Source organism: Coenobita brevimanus, chromosome 13 (assembly GCF_032717465.1).
Source record: "Coenobita brevimanus isolate Jiangsu-jjx chromosome 13, ASM3271746v2, whole genome shotgun sequence".
NCBI lineage: Eukaryota > Metazoa > Arthropoda > Malacostraca > Decapoda > Coenobitidae > Coenobita > Coenobita brevimanus.
The window spans coordinates 56,465,692-56,490,629 of record NC_136966.1 but is presented as its reverse complement, the minus strand read 5'-3'; the positions used below and the strand labels follow the sequence as shown (position 1 = coordinate 56,490,629).

Sequence of the window (24,938 nt, the reverse complement as noted above, 5' to 3'; positions counted from 1 at the left end):
AGTCTTTTCATAATACCGTACCGTACTCCACCATAGCACCCATACCTCCCAGACACTTCACTTTTTGAAATGGAGGGGGTAGACATGCCTTTCATTAACTCCTCTACTTAGGATCTCTGTTTGAGTTGAAGGAGAGTCATCAGAATGTAGCAGAAAATGAGATTAGAAGCATCATAATTATCTTACTGAATGGTGTATTGTATGAAGCTAATATTAATACAGACTTTCCCCCCATCCTCAAATCCATTGTTTGTAGTTCACTATTGTTTATTGGTGTGATGATGCATAAAAATTTATTGCTGGTGATGTGGGTAGTTCTGTGTCAGGTATTATGTAACCCTTGGCCTATGGGGTGGGAAGACACGGTGGGTATAAAGTAACATAATAGGGCTTGATGTAACTGTCTTAGTCTTCCCCTCACCCTTCCCCCTGACCCCCTACATTGCCTTACCTTTGTATTACACCCAGTTCACCTTCCCACTCCCACTTACTTGCCTTTTCTTTTCCTCAACTGTTTCACTCCTCCTCTCCCCACCATCGTCACTCCCCTATCTACATTCTCCTCCCCCTTCCCCCACTACCTACCCACACTCCAGCCTCTCTCCTCCTACCCATATCTCTCCATTGCTCTCTGCCCACCCATTCTCTCCTCCCCATATTTACCCTCATACATCCACGTCATACCTACCTTACTCACCCTGCCTCTCCATGCCTTATCCCTCCTCTCTCATCTGTCTCCCACTCATCCCTAACCCTCTCCTTTTCCCCCCTACCTGCCTCCCTCCATCAGCACAGCCATTTCCGTCCTCCTTATCTTACCCCTCCTACAAGCCTCGTCTCAGCACAACTTAAGTCCATCTGTCCGAGAGCGTATTCTTAAATTTCTATCATAGTTCCATCAGACAATTTTATTCAGCCTGGGAGAAACTGAACTGGAAGGGTAATGAACTTTAGTAACACCATCAGCACTAGGGGGCTGTCCTAAATTATATACAGTAAATTCGTCGGATAGTAACAGAAAATACAGTACTATGAATTACGTCCTTGGGCTGAAGGGCTTTATTCTGTAGTACTAGACGAACTTGCCATAGAAGTGGAGAACAATATGGAAAGGAGTAGCATATACTGGAGAGAGAGAGAGAGAGATAGGGAGGGGGGGGCAAAAACAATGCATATAGTTCCTGTGAAAGTTTTACTACTACTAATCATTATTATTATTTTTATTTTTATTATTGTAATTATAAAAAGGGGTGCCAAATCCCTGATCATGCACTTCTCCTCACAACATTCATCCAGCCAGCTCGCTTTCTTGTAGGTCCCGTAGCCTCACCAACTTCCATATCTTTCTTCCTCACAGTCATCCACCATATCTTTCCACCTTCTTCTTGGTCCACCTTGCCTCCTCTTTCCTTCAAATTTGCTCAGATATACCTTTTTCACCACTCTGTTGTCATCCATTCTCTTCACATGACCATACTATCTCAGTACACTCTCTTTGTTTCTGGTGTCCACAGACTTTCTTGCTCTGCAACTTTCCCAAATCACATTATTCTGTATCCTGCCCTCACTCTTTACACCACATACATTACAACATTCCCATCTCCACTGCACTTACTCTTGACTATTCATTTTCATGCCATACCATAGTCTTACATCCGTGTGTTAAAGTTAGCCCTAAAACTCCTTCATGTAAGTCTCGCACTGCTGCGACACTCAAGCCTTATTATTTATCAAGGCCTTCATAGCACCATCTACATTCCTTCCTTGTGTCACTCTACTTTCAACTTCTTTTGCAAATTTTCCTCTTGATTTCTATCACTGTACCCAGGTATTTGAACCCTCTCACCAATTCAATATTATTATTATTATCATGATTGTTGTTGTTGTTTATGTCATTGTTATACAGAAGAAAACATATATGGTAACTACTCTGAACTATCACGTATAGTGCGTAGTGTGCCAACTTTTAAGTTCCCATGAAACGATTAATTAATTTGTCCATTTTCTTTTCCAGGTTGCCATAAAAATTATAGATAAGACACAGCTCAACCCTGGGTCCTTACAAAAAGTGAGTACAGCACTTGCATATCCCCTTTGTCTTGTTTTGTCTTATAATGACATTGTAAACACTTAGCAGGAGGCTATATTAGGGCAATCACCATTTCCTGTTAGTCATTTGTCAGCAAGATGAGTATTGTGTGCCAGATATATCACTGTTCTTGTCTTCTGCTACTATCACTAATAGTTCTGTTATCACTTTATTTTGAGTACCAGTAGCATTATGTATTCAGAAATGCTGTTGGATTCCCCTCAAAAATTATAGCAATTGAGATAAGCTTTGAATTTGTATTTACTGATTGGCAGATAAAGTTGTGATTATCTTTCTATAAAGGTATTACCATTTCTTTTGTATGTACAGTACTGTAATGTCACTAGAAGTGTAGAAGTGATATTTAGTGCCTATATCTCGCTCTAAGTTAAACTAGGTAATTCTGTCCAGTTTGCATAGGGTACCATAAAGTGTTAATGTGTACAGTGATGTGTGGCTTGCTTAACTTTAATAAATTTTACTTAAATACTGTATATGAGTTAATGTGTGCACAGTAACTTGGCTAAGGTAACTGTAGATTATATTCATGTAATTGATTCCCATAAGCAGTTGTCATTTTTTTAGTGTAAGATGATATTATTCTCTTTGTGGTTAAACATGTTTTGTGTCTTTATCCTACAGCTGTTTCGAGAAGTGCGAATCATGAAAATACTAGACCATCCAAACATCGTTAAACTCTTCCAAGTAAGTGACCTAATGCATTGAAGAGTTTGATAATTGTTTTATTTAGTTTTCAGATTATTCCAGTTTTGTGTTCATATTCCATCCCTAGAACTGTTTTCACAAGCTGATTAGCAGTTTTCCAGTAATTACCACATTTTGGGTTATTTGAAATTGTAATCATAAGAGTAGTGTAGTGCACTTAATTGAATGATAGTGATGTAATTAACTGTCATTATCCTGCCAGCTGCTTTTGCAGAAATTACTTTTGTATAGCTAGCACAAAATATTTAAAAAATCCAAAGCCATTTGTTAATACTGTACCTTACACTGTAACTATTCTCTTACATTTATGCATTGTAGTGCTGTTGTTCATTGTGATGTTAAGTATTTTTTTTTATATACAGGACTGACTTTCAGCATTACTTACCTTTACTTATGATTGGTATTGGCAGCCGAGTGCCATAATTAAGCTAGTTTAGGGAGGAGGAGGAGGAGGAGGACTAGAACTCATAATGGCATAAATTGAATCCCATTATTTTCTCCCCTAGATAAATTCTGTTTCATACCAGCAATATCAGATTAAGACCACCTTGACTAGCACAAGTTAGCTGTACAGGACTTTTGACATTATTTTTTCCCAGATACAGTATTATTACATTTTTAATTGTACTGACTTTCTGTTGAGATATTATAATGACAACGATACTTTTGGAATAGTCATCTTCAGCTTTGCCTATTTTATATAATATTCACAGAGAGCTTAGTGTTTGAAAGTGTTTCAGATAATACAAGTTTGTACTCCAGTTGGGTAGAAACCTAGCTTTGTGTGAACAGCTGCTGACATATACCAGTGAGGCTGTATGTCTGCAGTATGTGCCTTGCCTGATAATGTATCTTCTGAGTGGTTGCGGAGGCAGAAGGGCCATGGAGCTCAGTTCTTTGTAAGAAGCCTGCGTACAACACACACTGCCCCGACCCACCCACAAACATCTAAAGTACCCGACCATGGCCTACCTCTTCTGTATATTAAAATGTCATCCTTCATAAGCAGTTGAACCCTGTGCATATACTGTATCTTCATAATGCCTAATGTGTATATTGTGTTGCCTCCAGGTGATAGAGACAGATAAGACGCTGTATCTGGTGATGGAATACGCCAGTGGAGGAGAAGTGTTCGACTATCTGGTCTTCCATGGCAGAATGAAGGAGAAGGAGGCACGCGCTAAGTTCAGACAGGTATTTCTTCCTGGGATTCATAGTATTTAGTTTCCACTAATTTATAAAACAGGCACAGGCATCCCTTATTTTACATTGGAGTTTCTGGTATTTTTTGACCCGTGTTCAGTGAAAATGGATTAATAGTTAACATCACATGTGATTCATATCAATTACATTTTTTATTTCAAGTCAAAGAAGTATGCAGTTTTTGCTAAGCTGGAGTGAATCCATGATTTATGGTATAATTAGTAGCTGTAGACATAATGGATACCAGTAAACAAGGCATTTTACTCAGTACCAGAATACATTAATAAAACTGTGAACACAGACATGCATGATTAAAATAAATGGCATGCTTGCTTCCTGTCAGTTAGATAAGTTCCAGTCTTAACAACAGCCAAAGCATTAACAGCATATGCCATCATTTGTGTGGACCGTAGATTAACTAAATACTTCTTTCAGATTGTGTCCGCTGTACAGTACTGCCACCAAAAGAAGATAATCCACAGAGACTTAAAAGCAGAGAACCTCCTCCTAGACTCTGAGATGGTGATCAAAATAGCAGATTTTGGGTTCAGCAATGAGTTTACGCCGGGCAACAAACTGGACACGTTCTGTGGCAGTCCACCCTATGCTGCGCCAGAACTTTTCCAAGGTAGGCACACTTAACTCCAATACTGTGATGTAATTTGTATTTTATTCTTGCGCCACCTTGTGACTTTATTGAGCTTGGATATATTTATTTATTTATTTATTTATTCAGTTGAGAGGTTATATATTGCCCTCATTAACTCCTTCAGAATAAAATGTCTGTGTTAGTAGAAGCAAGAATTATCTAAGTAATTTTATTCAGGTTAGGGAAGACATCTTGAACGCTTTCTCTGTTCAAATTGAGTGTTAGATACAGCCTTCTTAAATCCATTCATTACAAATGATGTTCACATTTTTCCCATTCCTGGATCCTGTCCACAGTTGACAGTGGTTGTAATGGTGAAAGGCAAAGAATAGAAACTGATTTAAGATTGTTTGTTCCCATGGCAAAATGTTACCTAATAATAGGTAGTCCTCATTATAAGCTAGGTATTGTATGCATTTCAAAACATGACCACTTTTATTATAATTCTTACTGTACAATGAAACTAGCACATCATTTTGTGTGGCAAGGGAATTATAGGAGACAAATTTTTTATAATACACGGCACTCTGGAGTTCATAAAAATAATGATTAAAAAAAAAAGACACACAACAGGGATATAGTGTGAAACATTTGTATTGCAGGCAAGAAATATGATGGCCCTGAGGTAGATGTATGGTCACTTGGTGTGATTTTGTACACTCTGGTCTCTGGGTCACTACCATTTGATGGGTCCAACTTGAAAGAGCTGCGGGAGCGTGTACTGAGGGGAAAGTACCGCATACCCTTCTACATGTCTACCGACTGTGAGAATCTCCTCAAAAAGTTCCTCGTGCTCAACCCCGCGCGGAGGGCTTCACTAGAGGTAAGACTAAAATCAGGTACACAGCTGCCTGTTGTGGCAGTTCTGGTTTTAGGTGTAGTTGTAAAACTTGCTGATTCTTGCAGTTTCAGGATTAAGTTTGGTTCCATAGTACTGTATAGGCATCCAGCTGCTGATTGGTAGTCTAAGCCACTTTCCCCCCAATTCCAGTTACTGATGAAGCATGAATGGCATGTTAAATTTTATTATCTGCCATGATGATAACCTTTCTTATTTTGCTCTTGCTATTTTGCCACCCTCACCCCCATCGTTGAAGAGATTAAAAATATGAACATCTTTGACACAGTGATGTCATACGGTTTTGCGTATCACTACAGGCTTGTAGTTGTTTACCTTTGATGAGCTCCCTCATGGTGAATAGATTAACATGGTTTAGAAAGATTCAGACTGCAGCTCATTATTTTTATTGAGAATGTCAATTTGACAAGAAAAGAGTGGGTACGGTCTGCCCCAGTCCTGTGCCATGATAAGTACGAGACTGTATGCAACACGTGGTGGGTCACGTGGTGGGTCGTGGAGTGACCATACATCCTTGTCTCGTTCCTCCCCTTTTTAGTTCACCTTTTACCAACATTCAGGAATTATAGCATCCTTATGCAGACCACAACAAATGCAGGATATTGGTTTATTCCTTTCAGACAATAATGAAGGACAGGTGGATGAACATTGGGTATGAGGACGACGAGCTGAAGCCATACATGGAGCCGACCATGGACTATGATGACCTGAAGCGCATTGAGATCCTCAATGAGATGGGTTACTCCCGTTCAGAGATTGAGGACAGTCTAAAGAGCCAGAAATACGATGACGTCTATGCCACTTACCTGTTGCTTGGCCGACGTTCCTCAGATGTGAGTGGATGCCTTCTTCTTGTTATAATAATGCATATACAGTTGCAAACATAAGTAATTACAGTAGGTAACAAGACAAGCAGAGACCCAGTAATGCAATCTGCAGAACCCAACAGACTTTTCAGAATATTCTACAAAAGTTTCATAGTGTAGTACGTAGCAAGATAGCATCTGCAGCTGTACAACATGCCACATTGAATCTGAGACAGCATTAGTACTGTGCCACACTTTTGACATTCGTGCATCACATTTAGTTGACCATTCCAGTAACCCTATTCATTAATATTACTGCTACCAGTAATGGCATGGAACATAGCCTTGTGAGATGGAGCTATGAATTGTGAAGGTTAGAATGTTGAATGAATGGATGTCTGAGCCATTTTACTTAGCAGTGTTGATTGGTATTTTTTGCTTCCTTTTTCTAATTGTGCAACCTTCCAGTCTCATTTATGAGCAAGAAATATATATTTTAATTGACCCTTTCTGCAGTTGGAGAGTGATGGTTCCCGGTCTGGTAGTTCACTGTCGTTGCGCAACACGTCCTTGACGCCGCGTGGACAGGACTCTGGTGGGGCTGGCCAGTCACCCTCACACTCCCACAGGGGCGTCCACCGCTCAGTCTCAGCCACCAACTCCAAGCCGTCCTCGCGAAGGGCATCCTCGGGTGGGGAGACCATTCGTGAGTTGATAAACACGGGCATCGCCATGGCTCGCACCTCACCTCGGTTCCCCCCAGGCCTCATATTTCACCCGCTGATCCTGCGCCTAGCTCTCAGCTCACCACACCTTGCATTTCAAACCACTCACACCTATCTTTGCCTAGCTGACATCTCACGACACCTTGCATCTCAAACTGCTCACATCTCACTTGACACCATGCATTGCCTCACATCAGATGCATTCTCACCAAGTCTACTTCATTTAAACCTACAGTGGCACGCTGATTTTGTTCAGTGCTCACTAGGAACACCCACTGAAGTCTGTGACCACCTCTTTTCAGTGAACTATCGTGTACTTCTTTCTCTCCAGCACATTTCATTTCATCCGTTACTTCATTGACACTGAATCTATCAGGTTCATTCATCCTGAAAGTTGCAAAGGAACTTGTTTATTCTGAACCCTCAGAAAACTTAACAGATAGCTAAATGAAAATTGAACAGTTGTAATCATTTACTGGCTTTATTTATTTATTTATTTTTCATTCATCATTCATCATCTAATCCTGTGTAGCCCAATGAGGAGCGTAGGGTTGTGGGGCTAGCCAAGTTGGTCCTGACATTTAAGATGAGAGTGACCAGTCTCACTCATCCCTGAGTGGCATTACGTGAGCAATAAACCCCAACCATTCCTTGGATATAAACCTGCACAGGCTTAATCCAATTGGAGTGCCTTAAAATACCCACTAAACAACCAGGCGACATAATTTGGTTATATGGTTACCACCCAGCATAGTGAATGATTTCCTAGGTTACAGGAAACCATTTGGCTTGTCACTCAGTGTAGAGACCATAAGGCAGCACTACATTGAGTGATTGGATGATGGGCAACCCCACATACCACCTATATTTTATGTTGGTATTTTTAAAAGTTCAATAATTTCTTTCAAATTAGTTGACTGCAATAATCTGGTTGTGCAAAGGAACTAAAGCAATTGATTGGTTACAGTACAACAGTCTTGGTAAAGTCATATAGTATAGTTAATATTGAAACAGTAGGTCATACCCTAGCTTGATGGGTTATATAGTTATGGAGTGAGATTACTGTATATATATATTTAAAGCTTCATGTATGAGTGCTTATTTAAGCAGTACAGTATGAAAAGATTTCTAAATATTGGGTCAGCAGAAAATCTGAAGATTGCATTAAGTTCTGAATCATGAAAATCTTGGAATCGATGTGACCTGAACATACGGAATGGATGTTGATAAATCAAACATAGCTAATGATAGTTATTGTACTGATACTTGTAAGTCATGAGTCAACTTTTGATTCCATGTTCTTACTGGAAGTATTGTGTATTGTTTCTTAACTTCACAATTCCAAACTTGACTAAACCCTGGCCCTCCCCCAGCCCTTTCCTTGCACAATGGCCTTGACTTGCTTCTGCTTAGCAATGGCATGAAACTACAACACAGGACTTGAGATGATGTGTGTGACATAACATTGAATCAAACTGGTCTTGAATCAGAAACAAAGGATGCTGTATTTATGTGCTTAGTTTCCTCTGTTGCAGTCACTATTCATTTCTGGAAGCTTGATCATAAATGCAGCTGTAAATGACATTCAGTTCCTTAGCGTGCTGAGTTGTGCATTGATATGACTGACCATGAGTACAGAATTATGACAGACCACCAATCATGCTGGCTAACTTCATTCATTCTGTCACCCTGGCTTGCTCTGTTATAATGCCTACACCAGTGACTTAGTAACCTGCTAGAGAAAGTGCCTCGATGTGTTCCCTATAGACCAAGGATATTCAAACGGTGCATCTTAATGTCAAATGTACACCACAAATTAGCTGATTTTTTGAATATTGGAACATGATTTATAAATAAATTTGTATCACTGTATAAAATTAATTCCTTTCGTTTGTGGGTGGAATGCACTGTCTAAATGTTGGAATATCCCGCACCAGATGTTGCTGCTTGCTTGTGTTAATTTCATCACCTGAGCCACGATGTCCGTTGTTTTGACTCCTTTAATGTTAGCCAGATAAATACATTGTACATAATATATGTGTAGAAATGACAGTGAAATTCATACATAACTAATTTGGTATTTGCATACATAGATTAAAATTTGAAGTTGTAAATATAATTTTATGTATGTTATACAAGCTAGTAATTCTTGCAAATGAGACACGTGTGTAACGTGCAGTTGTTCTATTTATTATGTTCTAAACATTATATATTGCAGCATAGAGGTGGGTTAGGAGTTTAGGGCACCTTCTGGTGTCATCTTGAAATCACATTGTACACAGAATCACCATCTACAGCCCAACACCTCAGGTCCTTGTCAGAGCCATCCATTGTTTTGGAAAGTTCTGAATGTTCCTACACATCAAAACTCCATTATCTCACTGTTTATACTTAGAGGAGGAGAGGCTACCGAAACTTGTCTGGTGTTTTGAGATATAAAGAGAAGTTTGTAGCATCCACCCCCTTCTCTTTTTAGTTGCTAAGGAAACTCGGGTGTGTGTAGCATCCACCCCCTTCTCTATTTAGTTGCTAAGGAAACTCGGGTGTGGGTGATATATACATATATATATATTTTTTTTCATTTAATTAGGAAAGTACTGTAGTTTGGGAGAATGAAAAGCAAGTACCGGTACTGTACCGTACTGTATAGCAAATTTTATTGGGTATCGGTCCCCTTCTCCTCCTGACACACACACATGCACATATACATGTGTAATCCTCCACACACACACACACACACACACACACACACACACACACACACACACACACACACACACACACACACACACGAGAGAGAGAGAGAAAAGCAACACTTATTCCAGTTATTATTCCTCCTAATGGTCACATAAAAAAAATTGATATGATGATGATGATTGATGATGATGAATTATTACACCTCCAGTTAGACACTACTCTTGGTGAACTGAACCCAAAAAATCATTAATAATACTTTAACATTAATAACAGGAACCACATTTGAAATTTCAGTGACACCAACACCCACAAACACTCCAAATAACTCATCTCCTAGCTAGGCTGTACAGTATTGTTTGAAGGACCCTTTGTGGTGGGATGTTGTGGTCCCACTGTGTCTCCATTCGTGAAATTGTCTGTAGTCTTGTGTAGCTTACCCTGAACAACCTCATGGTTTTGAAATAAAGTTGAGTGAGTTAGTGGGTGACTTCCTTTTGTGTGAGGTATAAGCTGTGTAGATTTAGGTTAGATAAGTACTTTAGTTTTAAAGTAGTCCAGTTTATTAATATTTAAGTTGAAATCTCCCAGGTTGACTAAATTTATTAGATTAAGTTGATTAGGTTTTTAGGTCTAGTTAGCATTGAGTGCGGTACTGGTATATTTTAAGCGTATGGTGAGATTGTAAGGTGGTGATTTTTGTTTGCATAGTAATTGGATTTATTGTTTCGGTGATTGCAGCAGCATAGGTTTATACAAATGGAATACTGGTAAGTGAACCTCAGCTCAGAAGGGAGAAGATGAACCAAAGTAGGAAGAGATGGATTATCCTCAAAAAAAAAAAAAAAAAAAAAAAAAAAAAGCAAGGTACAGTGATAGCCCGATTATCTGTGCTGTACGGTGTGAAGGGATGCCTGGATAGTCTGAAATTGTGATTTATCCAGCAGAAACAACACAAATACTGATAGATTGATTTATTAACTCTTCAGTGGCTGTGGGTTCAGAAATTTGTGTGCTCCCCTGGCCGGCCCTGGGACCATTTTTCAGTTTTAAAATCAATTTCTTTTTCTTACAGATGCGAAGGGAATCGTCTGGTGTACCAGTATGTGTGTGTGTGTGTGTGTGTGTGTGTGTGTGTGTGTGTGTTTACCCATCCTGTGATTTCGCGGAAGAATTCTTAAAATTACGGTGATGGTACAAATGGGCGAAAACATCGGAGGTGAAGTGCCCGCCTGATTGCTTGGGATGGTAGAGTTGGGCCGTGTTAACATTCCAGTGGTCTTCACTCCCTTCCCATAATTGTTTGCAGTTTTTTAGAGCTCGCGCTCATTCGACATCATTGACACCAGTACGGAAGAGCGTTGTTAAGTGCCAGCAGCTATTAAGGGGTTATTGGAATACATTATTGTTTGTATCAGTACTCTCTCTTTTACATATACACTAAACACTTTGCGTATCTGAGCCTGCATTATAGTAACGTCAACATTTTCTGAATCTCCATATTGAATAATTAACAAAATTAATAAATACAGTTATACCGGAATTCATTTTTGTCAGACTCAAGGAGCTGACCGGAAAAAGTCTGATAAACCCAGAAGCAGTCCAGACAGCCTCACCTCAGTCTGGAGCGGCTGTAGTGTCATTTGTGCTTTTGGGGAAAAGTTGTAACAATAAAGTATTTTCTAAGTGCTAAAAGATTAGAAAAGTGGTCTACATTCATATCAAGTGCTAATGTTAATGGAACACCTTTTGTCATACGTGCATAGTACTGTACAGAATAATTTAAGATTCAGATTAAGTTCTGATTGTTTGCCTTAAAATACTGTACATTGCAGTACAGTGCTGGTTTCATATAATTGCCTTTAAGTTAAACAAATGCATCACTTACCTCTTCAGTACAATCACCCCTACTGTACAATCTCCACCAGTGGACCACTTCAGCTGTGTGCACCACAATAAGTTAAATAAAAAACATGTTTATCAGTGTAAAGTACAGGATTCTTAATGTATTATATCCTTTGATTATTGTAGTGAATATATAATACTGTACAGTACTGCAGTGGTAGTGAAAACAATTGGTAACGCCACGGTGTAAAACCATTGGTGCGATCCAAACTAATGTCTGCTACATCGGAAAAAAGTCCGGGTTAGGAGGGGGAGGTCCAGATGTCACTTTTTTCAGACTGGCTTGGACCCCAATTTAGTCCATTACAGTGAGGTTGCACTGTAAATAACAAAAACATGGAAGAAAGAAATTTTAATTTCGCACACCCGGCGAAACTCGCAGTGGCCAGTGTTGTGGCAGAGCAATTTGAAACAATAACAGACACCCACTCTGCATCATCGCCATTCACATGCCTTGTAAGTTCTTCTCTTTTAATCAGTGCTCAGTTAATTTTGCATCAGGATATCAAACACTGTGTGGCGCAGAAATTGCGAAAACTACTGGATCCCACTGATGAAGCAAGAGTTGATGATGATGAGTGTGCCATCCCTATGCCTAAGGCTGGGAAAGTCAGGAAAGCCTTTGAGACCCTCATTGATTACTGTGAACACCCAAATGTTATACCACCCTTCCAAAAGGCCTCAAGCTTCCTCCAAGAACCTCATGACATGTTCATCAGAAATCAGAGCAACAATCGACACCTTCTTCAAGCTAGTCACTCCAGTAACATTACCTACACCATCTTGCAGCCAACCATCCACCTCAACAGCACCTCATCCAACCATAGTACTCATGAGTGGTGACGACAGTGAGGATGAGATTGAGGAGGCAGGCTTGTAAATTGGTGAATAATGTAATGCACTTATACTGTACAGACAATTGTATGCCTAAAATACTGTACAGGTATTTGTCATGATCAGAATTTTTTGCATTTTCCTGCCCTCTTTTGGCCCAGTTAATTTGGATACGGTACACGAGTGATTGCTGTACACACATGAACGAACGAAAGAATGAGCAGTAAATGTATGCTTAACTATAAGCAGCAGAAAGACCTTACTATTTAAGTTCATATTTCTGTAGTTTGTTTTACATATTTTACTATTTTTAGGGTAGTAAATTACCTTTTCTTTGCTGAAAAATTTCCCCCATTACTGGCATACCCTGCTTTAATGATGCAGTTGGTTAAGAAAAAATCCATTGTTAGGCGGGGTATCGTATCTCGGGGTAGATTTAACATATAAAGTATAGGGATGCATTTTTGAGCCTTTGGTTTCCCCCCCAACCAAGTCTTAAACCCACCCAAATGAGTCCAAAAACAAGTTGTTAGCTGACCTAAACTCCCAAATAGCATTAAAACAAGCTAAACTAAGCTAAAAGTAGTTTATAACTAGCCTAAACCCCAAAAAAACCCTGAACATCATCACAAATAAGTCTGGGAAAAAATCAGACTTAGTAAACTGTACCCCAACATGACAATGGTCACCCCACCCATGACTAAAACACATTAATCCAAGTCTAAAATATCATCCTAAACACAAACAAAATTTAACCTAAGGACAAAATTTAAGTATAAAATATAATCAAAATTGGTCTAAAAAAACAAAAGCTATCGTTATACAGGGGTTTGGCTGGGTAGGGTGGTATTTCTATCCCCATTGGGGTATTGTATCTCAGGGTCTGCCTGTATTATCTTCACATCCCTTAAGCTGTACCTACGATAGTTTGTTTCCGGCGCAGTAGAAGAAACCTACTCAGTGTACTCTGCTCAAAGGGGGATTTCATATCCCAGTTTCCCAACTGAATGTTTGGTTAGGTTAAATTATTAGGTACAGTTAAGCTAGGTTAGGTTAAGTTTAGTTAAACACTTATGTTGGGACAGTCCCTTCTGCCATTATGCTGACGAAGCAAATGAGAGTTGTCACAGTGGAATAGCTAAAAACAACAGGCAGACAGAGTTAACAGAGAAACATTTACAATATTTACCACCCCAGAAATAATCAGAAATACATAACAGGCTGTCAGGAGGAAGAAGAACTGATTTGGTAAGGTGCTTCTTCTGCTTAAAGCGTATGTTTAGCAAAAGAGCAAACAAGAGCATCTCTTTGGCGGTGGCTTCCATTCCTTATCCATTGCCTCACCAAACTCCACCCCACCACCCACGTGAGTGGGTCGTGGCTTGCTAGCAACCGAACGCTCACTGTTTAAGCGGGAGCTGTCGTATGGATAATTTTATGTATTACTGTACCACTGTATCATTCAGTCACGGCCTGGATATGCCGTAATCCAGATATTCCGAACACGGATAATCGAGCTTTCACTGCAGTGACAAGTAGATGTGAAATCAGATGTAATAGAAAACTTTGTAGATATACCAGGTTTAATATTACTTTGTAAAAGGTAGGTTGGAAAGTAAGGATCAAGGTAGGCTGGCACAGTTTTGAAGCCAAGTTAAATGGGTAAGTTATCAAGTAGTTATAGCACAGGCAACCTGGTTTACAATAAAATAGATTAGAGTTGATTAATAATTTTAATTTTCAAAGGTTAGAGGGCAGTTGTGTATGCTATAAGTTTTAGTTTGATTTAGACAGGGCAGTTGTGTAAGGTAGAGGTTTCTGTTTGGTTTAGACATTGCTTGGATATTGTAATAGCAAAGATTTTGTATTTAATTGTTTAACCCTTTCAGTCCAGTGACTGTTATTTTGTCTCTGCTGTTGGACAGTTTTATTCCAGTTAAGAAAGAGCTGTGGTAGCAGAGTTATTGAAGACTTTATACATAAAAACCCTCAACTTCAAAAAAGTTTGACTCGGAGTGAATAAAATTGGAAATGGCAAGAAAAAGTATCCCAAATGAATAAAATCATCTGGAGGTAGTAGCAAAAGTTTCTGTACAGTATATATATATGTCATTGTACTGAAGGGATTAAATTACCGAGGCTAGGGTAGGACATCACCTGACTCCTTATTGGCATGGCAGGCGGAGGAGGAACTACACCAGTGTCGGCCAATGCCCAGAACCACGCGGCAAGCAATAGCTTCCGACGACAACACACGGTGGACCCGGCCACCATGCGAGAGAACACTGCCCGCCTAGCCCAAGGAGCAGCACCCACCACATCCTCCACATCCACTTCTGGCTCCCGCTCAGCCGTGCTCAAGAACCAAAACATCACAGCACTCGACCCATCTGGTGGCACAGTCAAGACTGCAGGTGCTAATTGCCATTTTGTTTTCCTTATCTATTTCCCCAAATGTGTGTTTACTTTGCTTCATAATTGCACAACCTCTAACAGTTGTTTGTTTTGTAGTCATATTCCTTCACACTGTCAAATCTACAGAGATTGCAGTATTCTTTAACTCAACATGTACAGCATGCGTATCAGCATGTACGTAGGATTGTAACCCACATTATTGAATGGGAACTGAAATGTTTAAATATAACTGTATATCCAAGCTTAGGTATGTCATCTGACTACAGACCAATAAATTCAGTGATATAAATATCATAAGATAACCTCTTACTCCATAACCCATCCCCTCCCAAACCGTCTTCCCCCATACCCACCTCCTTAACCCTGATCCCCTAATCACTTCCCTAACTCACCTTCCGTCTAATCAGTCTCTTCTCAGACCCTTTGAATGTGCAGTCACCAGCCATAGGAATCTACCCAGTGCACAAACTGTAATTGCAGTTTTGGCATGGCCTGAGCTATGGCTTGCATTCTACCACAAACACAGTGGGGTCTTTGACTCTCTATCGGACTTATTGGCATAACTGTTGTGGTGATCTTGGTTATGATATGTTGCAGGTGCAGGAGCGGCGACAAGCCCTGGTGTTGGTAAATCCCGCTCACAGAAGAGCAACACGATGACCACTAGAATAAGCAGCTCCGGCCGCCGCTCCACCATCACGTATGACCCGAGTAAAGCCTCATCCACGGAAAAGACAAATATCACAAACGTTCCAGATTCCGCCAGGTATGAAGTGTTAGTGTTGTGCTTATATATGGTAAGATTGGTGGGTCCCTTTGGGTACCATTTGATGTAAATGGGCAGTGCACTGTGAATTGGCTTAAAAGATATTTCAAGAAGAATCACCACAGTAGAATACGGTACTGAATAAGTACACTTGGTAAAATTGAGACACCAAAATGGGACTCACTATTATATTTTATCAACTTTGAATGTTACTGTCCTGGTCTCTAGTGGGGATGTTTGGTTCCACCGCACCATTGCCTCTGACATGAGAAACAACCAGCTTGACACTGTACCTGTCTTGTGATGCCAGCCTGCTGTCAGTTGTGAAATTCTTTCTGTGGTGTTTAGGAGCCAACCAAAAACAAGGCTTGTGTGAGGAGCATCAATCACTGTGTTGTTAGTGACTTACTGCCTCTGCTTGGAATCCTTTTTCTTTGCCACGGGTGGTGCATGTCCGCTCCCTCCCCCCTTGGTTTAGTCCAACCTAAAGTAATGTCAAGGTTCTTTAGGTTCTTTTGTGTCATCACCCATCACTGCTCCCTCACCCTTTGGCTCAGCCCCACCTCGTAAAGTAATGGCTCAGCTCTTAGGTCCACATTTAAACATCAGGATGACAATTATGTTTCTCCTGAAAATTAATATTTCAGCTGATAACAGTAATGCTTCATTGCCTTAATTACTAACATCATAAGCATTTCAATGTAGCTGCATTTTTTTAAAAATTATGACTATGTTCTCTTGTATGCTAATGATATATTTCTGTTAAGAACTTATAAAGTTTGTGCTCAACATAGCAAGTTAAGAAATTTTCACAGGTGACAGCATATCTATTTTTCAGGTTAATTTTATCCTGTGTGTGTCACAGTCAGTCCTCACTGTTGACCAGGCTTTAGTCTCACCATTTGTCATGCAGTTTTAATTCAATTTTACTGGCACATCTCACATTTTGGTAATATGATATTTTTATATGTATTGATGCATTTAGATATAATTATTGTATCTGAATGACTTGATACCACTCACAGCTTTTTTTAGATGCCACCTTGTTAATGACAGTTTTGAAATCTTGGACATTTTGGAAAGGGTTACTTGATTTTTTCCCCCCTGCTTAAGAGGATCGTAAGATTTATAGTAAGAAAATACAGTAATAGATATTAGGACCTTATGTAGTTGACTAGCCACCCACAAGGATGAGAAATAGCTGTTCAGTTTTGTTCCTTGTACCTGTAGGGGCTCAGAGGGGGAGAGTAACGTGTGTAGTGAAGCCTTAGTGCCCACGGTTCAGGAGTGAGTACAGTTTGTGATCCCACCCCATCCCCCCCAACCTCAAAAAGACTACCAGAATACTAATCAGCCCACCCACTCACCCTCCCTGCTATTCACACTTAGACATACTTTGCCTCACCTCACTGCATCAGCAGCTTTGACATGTGGAAATGAACAAATGCTTTTAGGTGAAGGGTTATTGAGGAAGTAGTATTTATATTTGATATTTTGAAAAATTTGGATGTACGTAATGCATTCTCATAATTACTTTTTTTTTTATTTGTAGAAGTTTTTGATGTGTCAGATACTTAATTTTCATTTTAATTGTCCTCAAAAGTTGCAGAGAATGAGGCAGAGTGGAGAAGAGACAGTGTGCTCCTATTACTAACACCTCCCTTATATTATATATTTCACAAACCTGAAGGCTGTAATTTAATGAGTTCGGAGATTTTGTGACTCCTCTTCCTTAGCAAAATTATTCTGAACATTACACCTTCGTATCTTTGTGTATGGTATTGATGCAGACTATGTCTGTATTAAGTCTTTCAGTCTGGTGGTCAGTTTTAGTTAAGTCTTGCTCCTTCCAGACGATTTTATTCAGCTTAGGGAATACACCCCACATTAAGCCCTTCAGTGCAAGAAATCTTTTCTAAGCTGAATAAAATAATTTGAAAGTAGCAAAAATGAGATTGAAAATATAAAAAAACAAGAAATATTCATCAGTGAAGGGGTAAATGACATAATAGCCTATGAGAGAATGTTAAGGTGTAATGTGTAAAATATATAGCTGAGGAACAGGAGCTAAGAACCATTCTGTGCCACTTAGAATACGGCCCTGAGAAAAACAGTTGCCAGAGCTCAGTAAGAGTGGTATCCCCTGCCCCACTTCAGCTGTTTGGATTGGTTTTCCCACTCTCCAAGCTCCTTAGCCATAAAAGTTGTTAAATTGGTTATATACATTTTTCCTTGACCAGAGTATTGTAGTTGATATTAACCCCTTGAATCCATTGATATACATTTCTAGCCAGTTCTTGCTACTTCCAGGCAATTTTGTGTGGGGTGAGAAACAGCCTCCATTACCCCAACACAACTTGATATCTCTCCCTAAGCAGAATAAAATTGCCTGGATGTAGCACAAATATAATAGAAAATACTTTGTCAGATTGAAGGGGTTAAAAAAAAAAAAATAAATAAAAAAGTCTGATGGCCACTCAGTTTGGATCTCGAATATTGCTTCTTTATACTGTATCAAAACATCCAGTAACTAAGGCTGGTTTTCAGGACTTAATGCATGAATACAGTGAACTAATCAAAGGGAGAGATCCACAGTTTTGCTCTGTTACTTCCTTATGGTATATAGGATGTGATCTTGAGTATCATATTCATATAAGCTTAACCAGTGGTAGGATTTGGTTTTCACACTTTTTTCTGTGTTGGTAGAGATTAACTACCTTTGCTTTCAACATGGGACTTGTGTTTGCTGGTTTATAAGTAAGTAATTCTGTCGATACCGATGAGATAACCATGGCAATGAATATGACACTACTGAATATGTAGTATTTCCATCCATCTGGCCAGTCTGGAGATTTGGAATGCCTGTGATTGGCTGCAGAACTAAATCATCCCAATAATTGTGGGTTGACTGCTAAGATTTGGGAGTTTTTATTTTTGTTCTCCAAATTTATGCATGTTTTAAATTTGTTACTGTATTTTAAGGTGGTTCACACTGGAAATCTAATAATATAATTCTAATGCTTTGATCATATCAAAAATAACCAACATGGGCTAAACATGTAGCCTTCCTACTCTTGCCACGGCTTAAGTTTAAAGGTATTGAGAGGTTTATAGGAACTTACGTATATCATATGCATTTTTTCTATCACCGTCAAATATGCCAAAGAAAAAAAAAAAATCTGAATGTTACACACTAGAAAGATATATTTTTGTGCATCTCTCAGTACCTTTGTATTAACATACAGCAAAGATAATAGGCAGTGGACAACAATATGCTCATGCTCATCCAGTTGATGTGTAATTGACAGCCTGCATGCCATCCCTTCAAGCTAAAATATTACTCATAAAAACTTGTTAAAAAAATCTTCAAATAATAAAAGAACTTAACCAGATACATGGAAATTACCAAATTCTGACCATGCTTCATGACCGTTTGGGGTGTAACTAGTTCAGCAGCCAGTGGTAGGCTTTAATCTCCTTTATGCGGGACTTGGCGTATTCTGTAATACTGTTTAACCAGCAACTAATTTCCATTGCCAGTTCCAGCTTAAATACTGACCATCAGCAAGTAGTCTGGGTTTAGTATGGCATTAACCCATTGAGCTTGGGGATGTCATTTTTATTGTGTTCTTTCCATCTTGTAGTAAATTTATTCAGCCTCAGATACAATTTTTGAACTGGAGAGGTTGGATGTAGCTTTAATAAACCCCATCAGTACAGGAGGCCTATTAGAGTAAGATCATGTGGTAGCAGCAAAAAACTTAAAAAATAATAGTAATAATAACATCAAGGCATCCCCAAATTCATGGCACTTCTAATGTTGGCAGCACTGGATACTGTTTGCCTACATTGATGGATGGATGGATGTTGCTACTGTGGTCTCTTGGCAATGAGGAGAGAAATTTCTCATATTTTGCCAGGGTTTAGTTCAGGAAGCTCTTCTTTTGGACTAAAGGCAGCTATACATTTTGTTAGTGAAATTAGCAAACTCTGTTATCCTAATGATTAAATTTATCCTCCTCTGCAAAACATCCCCCGAAGTTGCCTTGTACGTTCCCCGTAAGTGCACGACAACTCACTCACTCCTTCCCTTACTGGCCGCAGGGGGACTCACTGCCTTTTTGTGTGCAGTAGTTTAGAATGTTTGTTACTAACATGGGTTGTGGATTTACTTGCAGTCTAACATCTATTCACTCACAAAAAGAAGATTGGCTTGATATGGCTTTGTGGTGGAGGTCCTAGCTTTTAATTGGCTCTAAATCATTCTTGAATAAGTCTCTGGGAGTAAACTGACCTGTTTACTATTAACTATCTTTGTAATATTTTCTCATAATCAAAATTTAAAATGAATGAGACCTGATTGGAGGAGGAGGAGGAGGAGGAGGCCCCCATGTAGTCATTGGTGGTGAAAGTTTTACAACTGACTAACACCAGAGAGACGGAAAACAAACGACCTGACCCCCGTGTGTTTGTCTTGTTCTTGTCTGTCAGTGTCCACATTCCCGTTAGGCGCTCGTTCTTTCCTGCCAGACTGGCCTGCAAAACTCTGAGTGGTTTTATCCGAGGGTGAGTAATGCGCTTGTGTCCGTGTGCCGTCAAAAAAAAAAAAAAAAAAAAAAGAGTCCCTGGCACCATTCAGTTTTTTTATTTTGTTTTTGATATGCATATATTAGTAGTACAAACCCTTTGAATGGACTCAGATCCCTTTACTCCTAATAGCTCTGTCTTGATGCTGTCAGTCGCTCTGTTACTAATGGTGATAAGAACAAATTGAATGGTGCAGTACAAAGTTCCACGTATGTTTTATTGAAGTGGCTGCCTCTTCCTTAAACCCTGCTCTTATAAGATCCCCAGTTGTTCATTTGGTCAGACTCTCATCCTGGGAAGTGTATGTCTTGACTGTTGAATGGCTATACTTATACTTGATCTCCCCCTTCATTCTCCTAAGTCTGCCTTTGTGTGAACCATAGCTCGTGTAATGTCATTATGTTGTCCTAACATTCGTGCACAAATTGTATGATGTACTGCAGAAATGAATAATAAAAACCTTATACAGTACATAACTTCCTTATGCTAACACTTAGCGCCACCCACCCTCAGATAAACAGCAAAAATTCAGCTTATGGTTTGCTCTTTTGATATATATACTGTGGTTTGTTTACCCTGCAGCAAATTCAGTGGCAGTCTGTATGAGTAATTGTGAAAGTGCATAATGTTGCATTGCAAACCAAAACACTGAATTTGAAAACAGCACATTATACTGTACACACGGGACCCACGAACAACTCGAGACAAGTTAGCAGGTAGATTGTAGGACACTGGACAGTACATAGGCTGTCCGACTCCTGTGTTGATCCAGCTAAAGCAAGTGGTAGAGTGCTTGGTGTAGCAGACTGCTTCTGCTGCTCGTGCAAGTACTGCTTGTAGTGCTGTTGCTGCTGATAACAGTTGAGCCCTTTCACTGCACCTGTTTGTCCTGTGCTGACTCTTGGGCCTCCCCCTAGACTGTGGCAGCTCCTGTGCATGACATCTCGGTCACGGCCACCTTCTCGTTGAGCCATTGTTTATACACCGTAAGCTTCATAAGGGGTTTCTTATTGCTATATCCATAGTTTACCTGTAAGGGATTGAGTGATGTAGCTGTCACTACAGCTCTTGCTTTACATTTGTAGCACCGCTCCCTAAAGGGAGAATGACATAGTCTGTGGCTGAGAAGGGGGTGAGTGATGGCCTGTGTGTGTGTGTGTGCGTGTATGTGGCCTGTGATAACTCTGGTTGTCTTGTGACCACAGTGGCGTGGCTGCGGTACCACTGCTCCCTGGGGCCCCTGCCTCCTGTGCGGTGGGGGCCCCGGTGGACTCCCTGTCCCATGGCCACCCCTCGGCAACCACTAACTCTCGACCTGCAAAAGGTCATTTCAAGTCAGCGTCCATTTCTGCGGGCACGGGTGCTGGTCCAGGCCGAGTGGATCTCTCGCCCATAGACCACCCCCTAGATCCTTTACGGTCAAGGTAGTATGTCTCAGTGTGGGCGCACACACCTCGTTGCTTCTCTGCCTGCCTCCTCCCTCTCCGTCCCACACCCGCACCCCCCCACTGCCCACATTCTTCCTGCCTGTCCTGTCTGAGCATTGCATGGTGGCTTTTTGTGTCCGGGCATAGCTCAGCCACACACCATACATCTACACACTCGGTGGGGTCACCTACCTACACTTGTATCGCTAAAGGGTGGTGTGACGAACCTTCATTTCATTTTTGCATGACCTTTATTGTAGACTTGTTGCTTCCAGACTTAGGGAGGACCGTAAGAGAATGACGCTTAGGTAGTGTGCACTGGTATTGCTAGATGTACAGTACTTAGTTAGTTGAATATTGTGGATTCGAATACAGTGTTGACACAGTGTTATATAACCTTTTTTTTCTTCCTCTCATTCTATTTCGCTCTCTCTCTTTTTAATGGTCAGTGTGTGAAATACGTCAGATTTTGAAAAATAGATTGACAGTGATTAACTCTTTTCATTCATTGTGTGTCACTTTTGTTTATTTTGTTAACAATAACATGATGTTTTGAACTAACATTTACCAAGTTTGGTTACTGATAGCCTGCACCGTTTGCTTACCTGTCCTCCACAACCCTTACAGCTCGTCGAACAAAACCCCTGTTTCCCCTGTCTCCACCAACCGCAACCCCTTCCCCCGCAACCACACTAGCCGATCAACGTTCCACAGCGGACAGAATCGGCGGAACAATAACACGTACGGGGGCGTCGGGGGAGGTCCCTTTGCCACCCAGGACACCAGTGTTCTTTCCTCAGCCAGCAGGACAAGCTTTTTCTCCAAGCTCTCCTCCAAGTTCTCTAAACGGTGAGTGGTGGAGCAAGCCATTGAGGCCTCTGCTTGATTTCAATGCTTTATGCAGTGATCCCTCCGTTAGCTCGGGTTATACTGTAAATCATTATAATATATTAATTCCTTCAGTATGATGACATCTTGTGTTTAATTCTTGCAGTCACCACATGATTTTACTAAGCATAGGAATAGTTTTGCAGACTGGAGGAGTCTGGTATTGCTTTAACTAACTCCTTCACTACATGGGATATTCAAGCTGAATATAAATTGTATGGAGGTTGCAAGAACTTTTTGTAATAGATGTTATCATCTTGAAGAGTTAAATGGTCAAAACAAGTGTCATGGGATAGAACTTGTTGGTATGTCTCCGGAAATCTTTTAGTCATTGGAATGTTGATGTACTTGTAAGTTTTAGTTAATGGAGGGTTTACCGCATTTGTTCATTTGATATACTGTAAAGAGTAGTTTGTGTCCCCATACTTAAGGGGTAATATACAGCTTAGTTTTTTATTAGTATTCTCTTTTGTTTTAGTAGATATTTGTTAACTGGCAGCTCATGCAAATGCCTTAACATAGGTACAGCATTTGGGCTGTTTTTAATATTACTGTTCTATTTTTATATTTGGAAGTAAATGTGGAAGTATGCACTTATCAGTTTTATGCAAGTAATTATTTAGCTTTATTTTTCTGAAGTTATTAAAGTTACTTAGTAATCGATTTTATTTATGCTGCTATCTGATACCTTGAAAGCTGGCTGGAATACAGATATTGCATGGCAATCAGTGTTAATGAGGGAGTGAGTGTACAGGCCATGGTACAGGCCTCTGTCTCCCCACCACTCTCAAGGATGTATTGTCATGTACGTAGGAGGTTGTCTGGCACGTCTTCCTTATCTGTTCATATTACGTAGTGTACAGTAATGTACTCTTGTACGTTATTTATATCATTGGTGCTGAAAAGTGACACCTTCACATGGTGGCACTGATATAACTTATGTTTGTATATAAATGTCCCTCACCTCCCACCTCGTCCTCAGAAACGAGAATGGTGGACCACAGAAGGGCAACTTCAGCCTTAGTTCATTGGGTTCTCATCTAGGTGAACAGTGTGGCTAGAACAACAATGGTCTTGTTTATGGAGACATAGTTTATATAAATATCATAGGGGGGAATATTAATGTGCCCTGTGTAGATAGAAACTGATAAGGGAGAAGTGGTAGAAAGCGTCCTGAACCAGTGAGAATATGACCTTCCTTCTTTATAGTGTGGTGGGATCACTTTTGGTTTCCTGTGTAACATTTTAAGGGACATGAATAACCTATTATTTTATGTGAATTTTATATGGTTTTATTGACATTTTCCGTTCAGCATGATATTCAAGCAATTTCCAAATCATTAAATTGAATTCATAATAGTTGGTATTGATAAGGCTGTTATGAAGTATAACTAAAAAATATTCATGGCAATTAGGAAACTTACTTAGAAAAGTGTACTGTATCATCTTTTTGTTATAAACTTTTATTTTTCATTATTCCAGTGAGCTTTGTTGTTGTTACAGTATTTGTATTTAAGCGTCTTAGAGCGAGTTTCTGCATGTTTGTTTGATTTTTCGCTTTGTTTCAACTTTCAGCCCCCTGGAAACGCCACCTAGGCAAGCTGCTAGGTACGTTGTTGGTAGCTGAGCCTCCGTGTGTCCCTCCTCACCACACCTATTGTCTCCTTTGGGAGACATTAATAGTGGGGATAGCTCATATGGGATGACAGGCACTCCTTACTTGATGTTTAATGATGGCTTAGAAAATACTGTTGGAAACAAGAACATTTAAATGATGGCTTAAATGTGGCTTGTGATACAAGATTTGTATAAAATAAGCGAATTTGAAATATTTATAATAATAATTAAATAATTTCATAGTAATGTAATTAATCATGTTCAGTGAAAAAATCAGGAATCAGTAAAATAATGAAAGAAGTTAATGTTAAACTTTAAATGAGGAGTACTTGTTGAGTTTCCGGTAATACTATATAAAGGTAAAATTCATGACCTTTAGAACATCCCTGGCTTGCTATCCAATGAACCACCACTGCCTGAAATTGGGGTCTGGACTTACACATTATTACTGTTAGGATCCTATGGTGTTTCGTTGCCTGGCTTCTTAAATACTGACAGGAATGAACAGTTGTAGGTTTTGTTCAGTTAGGGTTATCGTGGAATTTACAACTACAGTATAGTTTGGTTTTTCGTGTTTTTCTGGGAGACTGTAGTGCCTTATCCTTAGTGATAAATATTTCATTGTCCACTTACTTCTCTGGTATGCAATCCATATCTGATATCAGTGCACTTTGAATCATTAACAAACTGTACAAGGGGAATGTTGAGGTGCATGCTAATTATGTGGCTGAGGAAGAGACATTGCTGA

At 39.8% G+C, this 24,938-nt stretch overlaps 1 protein-coding gene across 10 annotated transcripts in view; it reads left to right on the top strand.

Annotated features, from left to right (window-relative positions):
• LOC145414299 (serine/threonine-protein kinase MARK2-like) overlaps positions 1-24,938 on the top strand; it is a 197,145-nt gene that overhangs the window by 159,877 nt on the left and 12,330 nt on the right. For 6 of the 10 annotated variants that reach the window (XM_080283889.1, XM_080283890.1, XM_080283888.1 and 3 more), the window contains 12 exons: positions 2,015-2,068; positions 2,732-2,794; positions 3,887-4,009; positions 4,454-4,646; positions 5,270-5,490; positions 6,147-6,359; positions 6,849-7,038; positions 14,671-14,904; positions 15,503-15,671; positions 21,464-21,682; positions 22,313-22,534; positions 24,149-24,181. In XM_080283889.1, the coding sequence (XP_080140015.1) occupies positions 2,015-2,068; positions 2,732-2,794; positions 3,887-4,009; positions 4,454-4,646; positions 5,270-5,490; positions 6,147-6,359; positions 6,849-7,038; positions 14,671-14,904; positions 15,503-15,671; positions 21,464-21,682; positions 22,313-22,534; positions 24,149-24,181 (1,934 nt within the window). Of the gene's footprint in view, positions 1-2,014; positions 2,069-2,731; positions 2,795-3,886; positions 4,010-4,453; positions 4,647-5,269; positions 5,491-6,146; positions 6,360-6,848; positions 7,039-14,670; positions 14,905-15,502; positions 15,672-20,162; positions 20,238-21,463; positions 21,683-22,312; positions 22,535-24,148; positions 24,182-24,938 lie in introns of all 10 variants that reach the window. The other 4 variants (XM_080283885.1, XM_080283896.1, XM_080283916.1 and 1 more) reach the window with 4 other exon arrangements.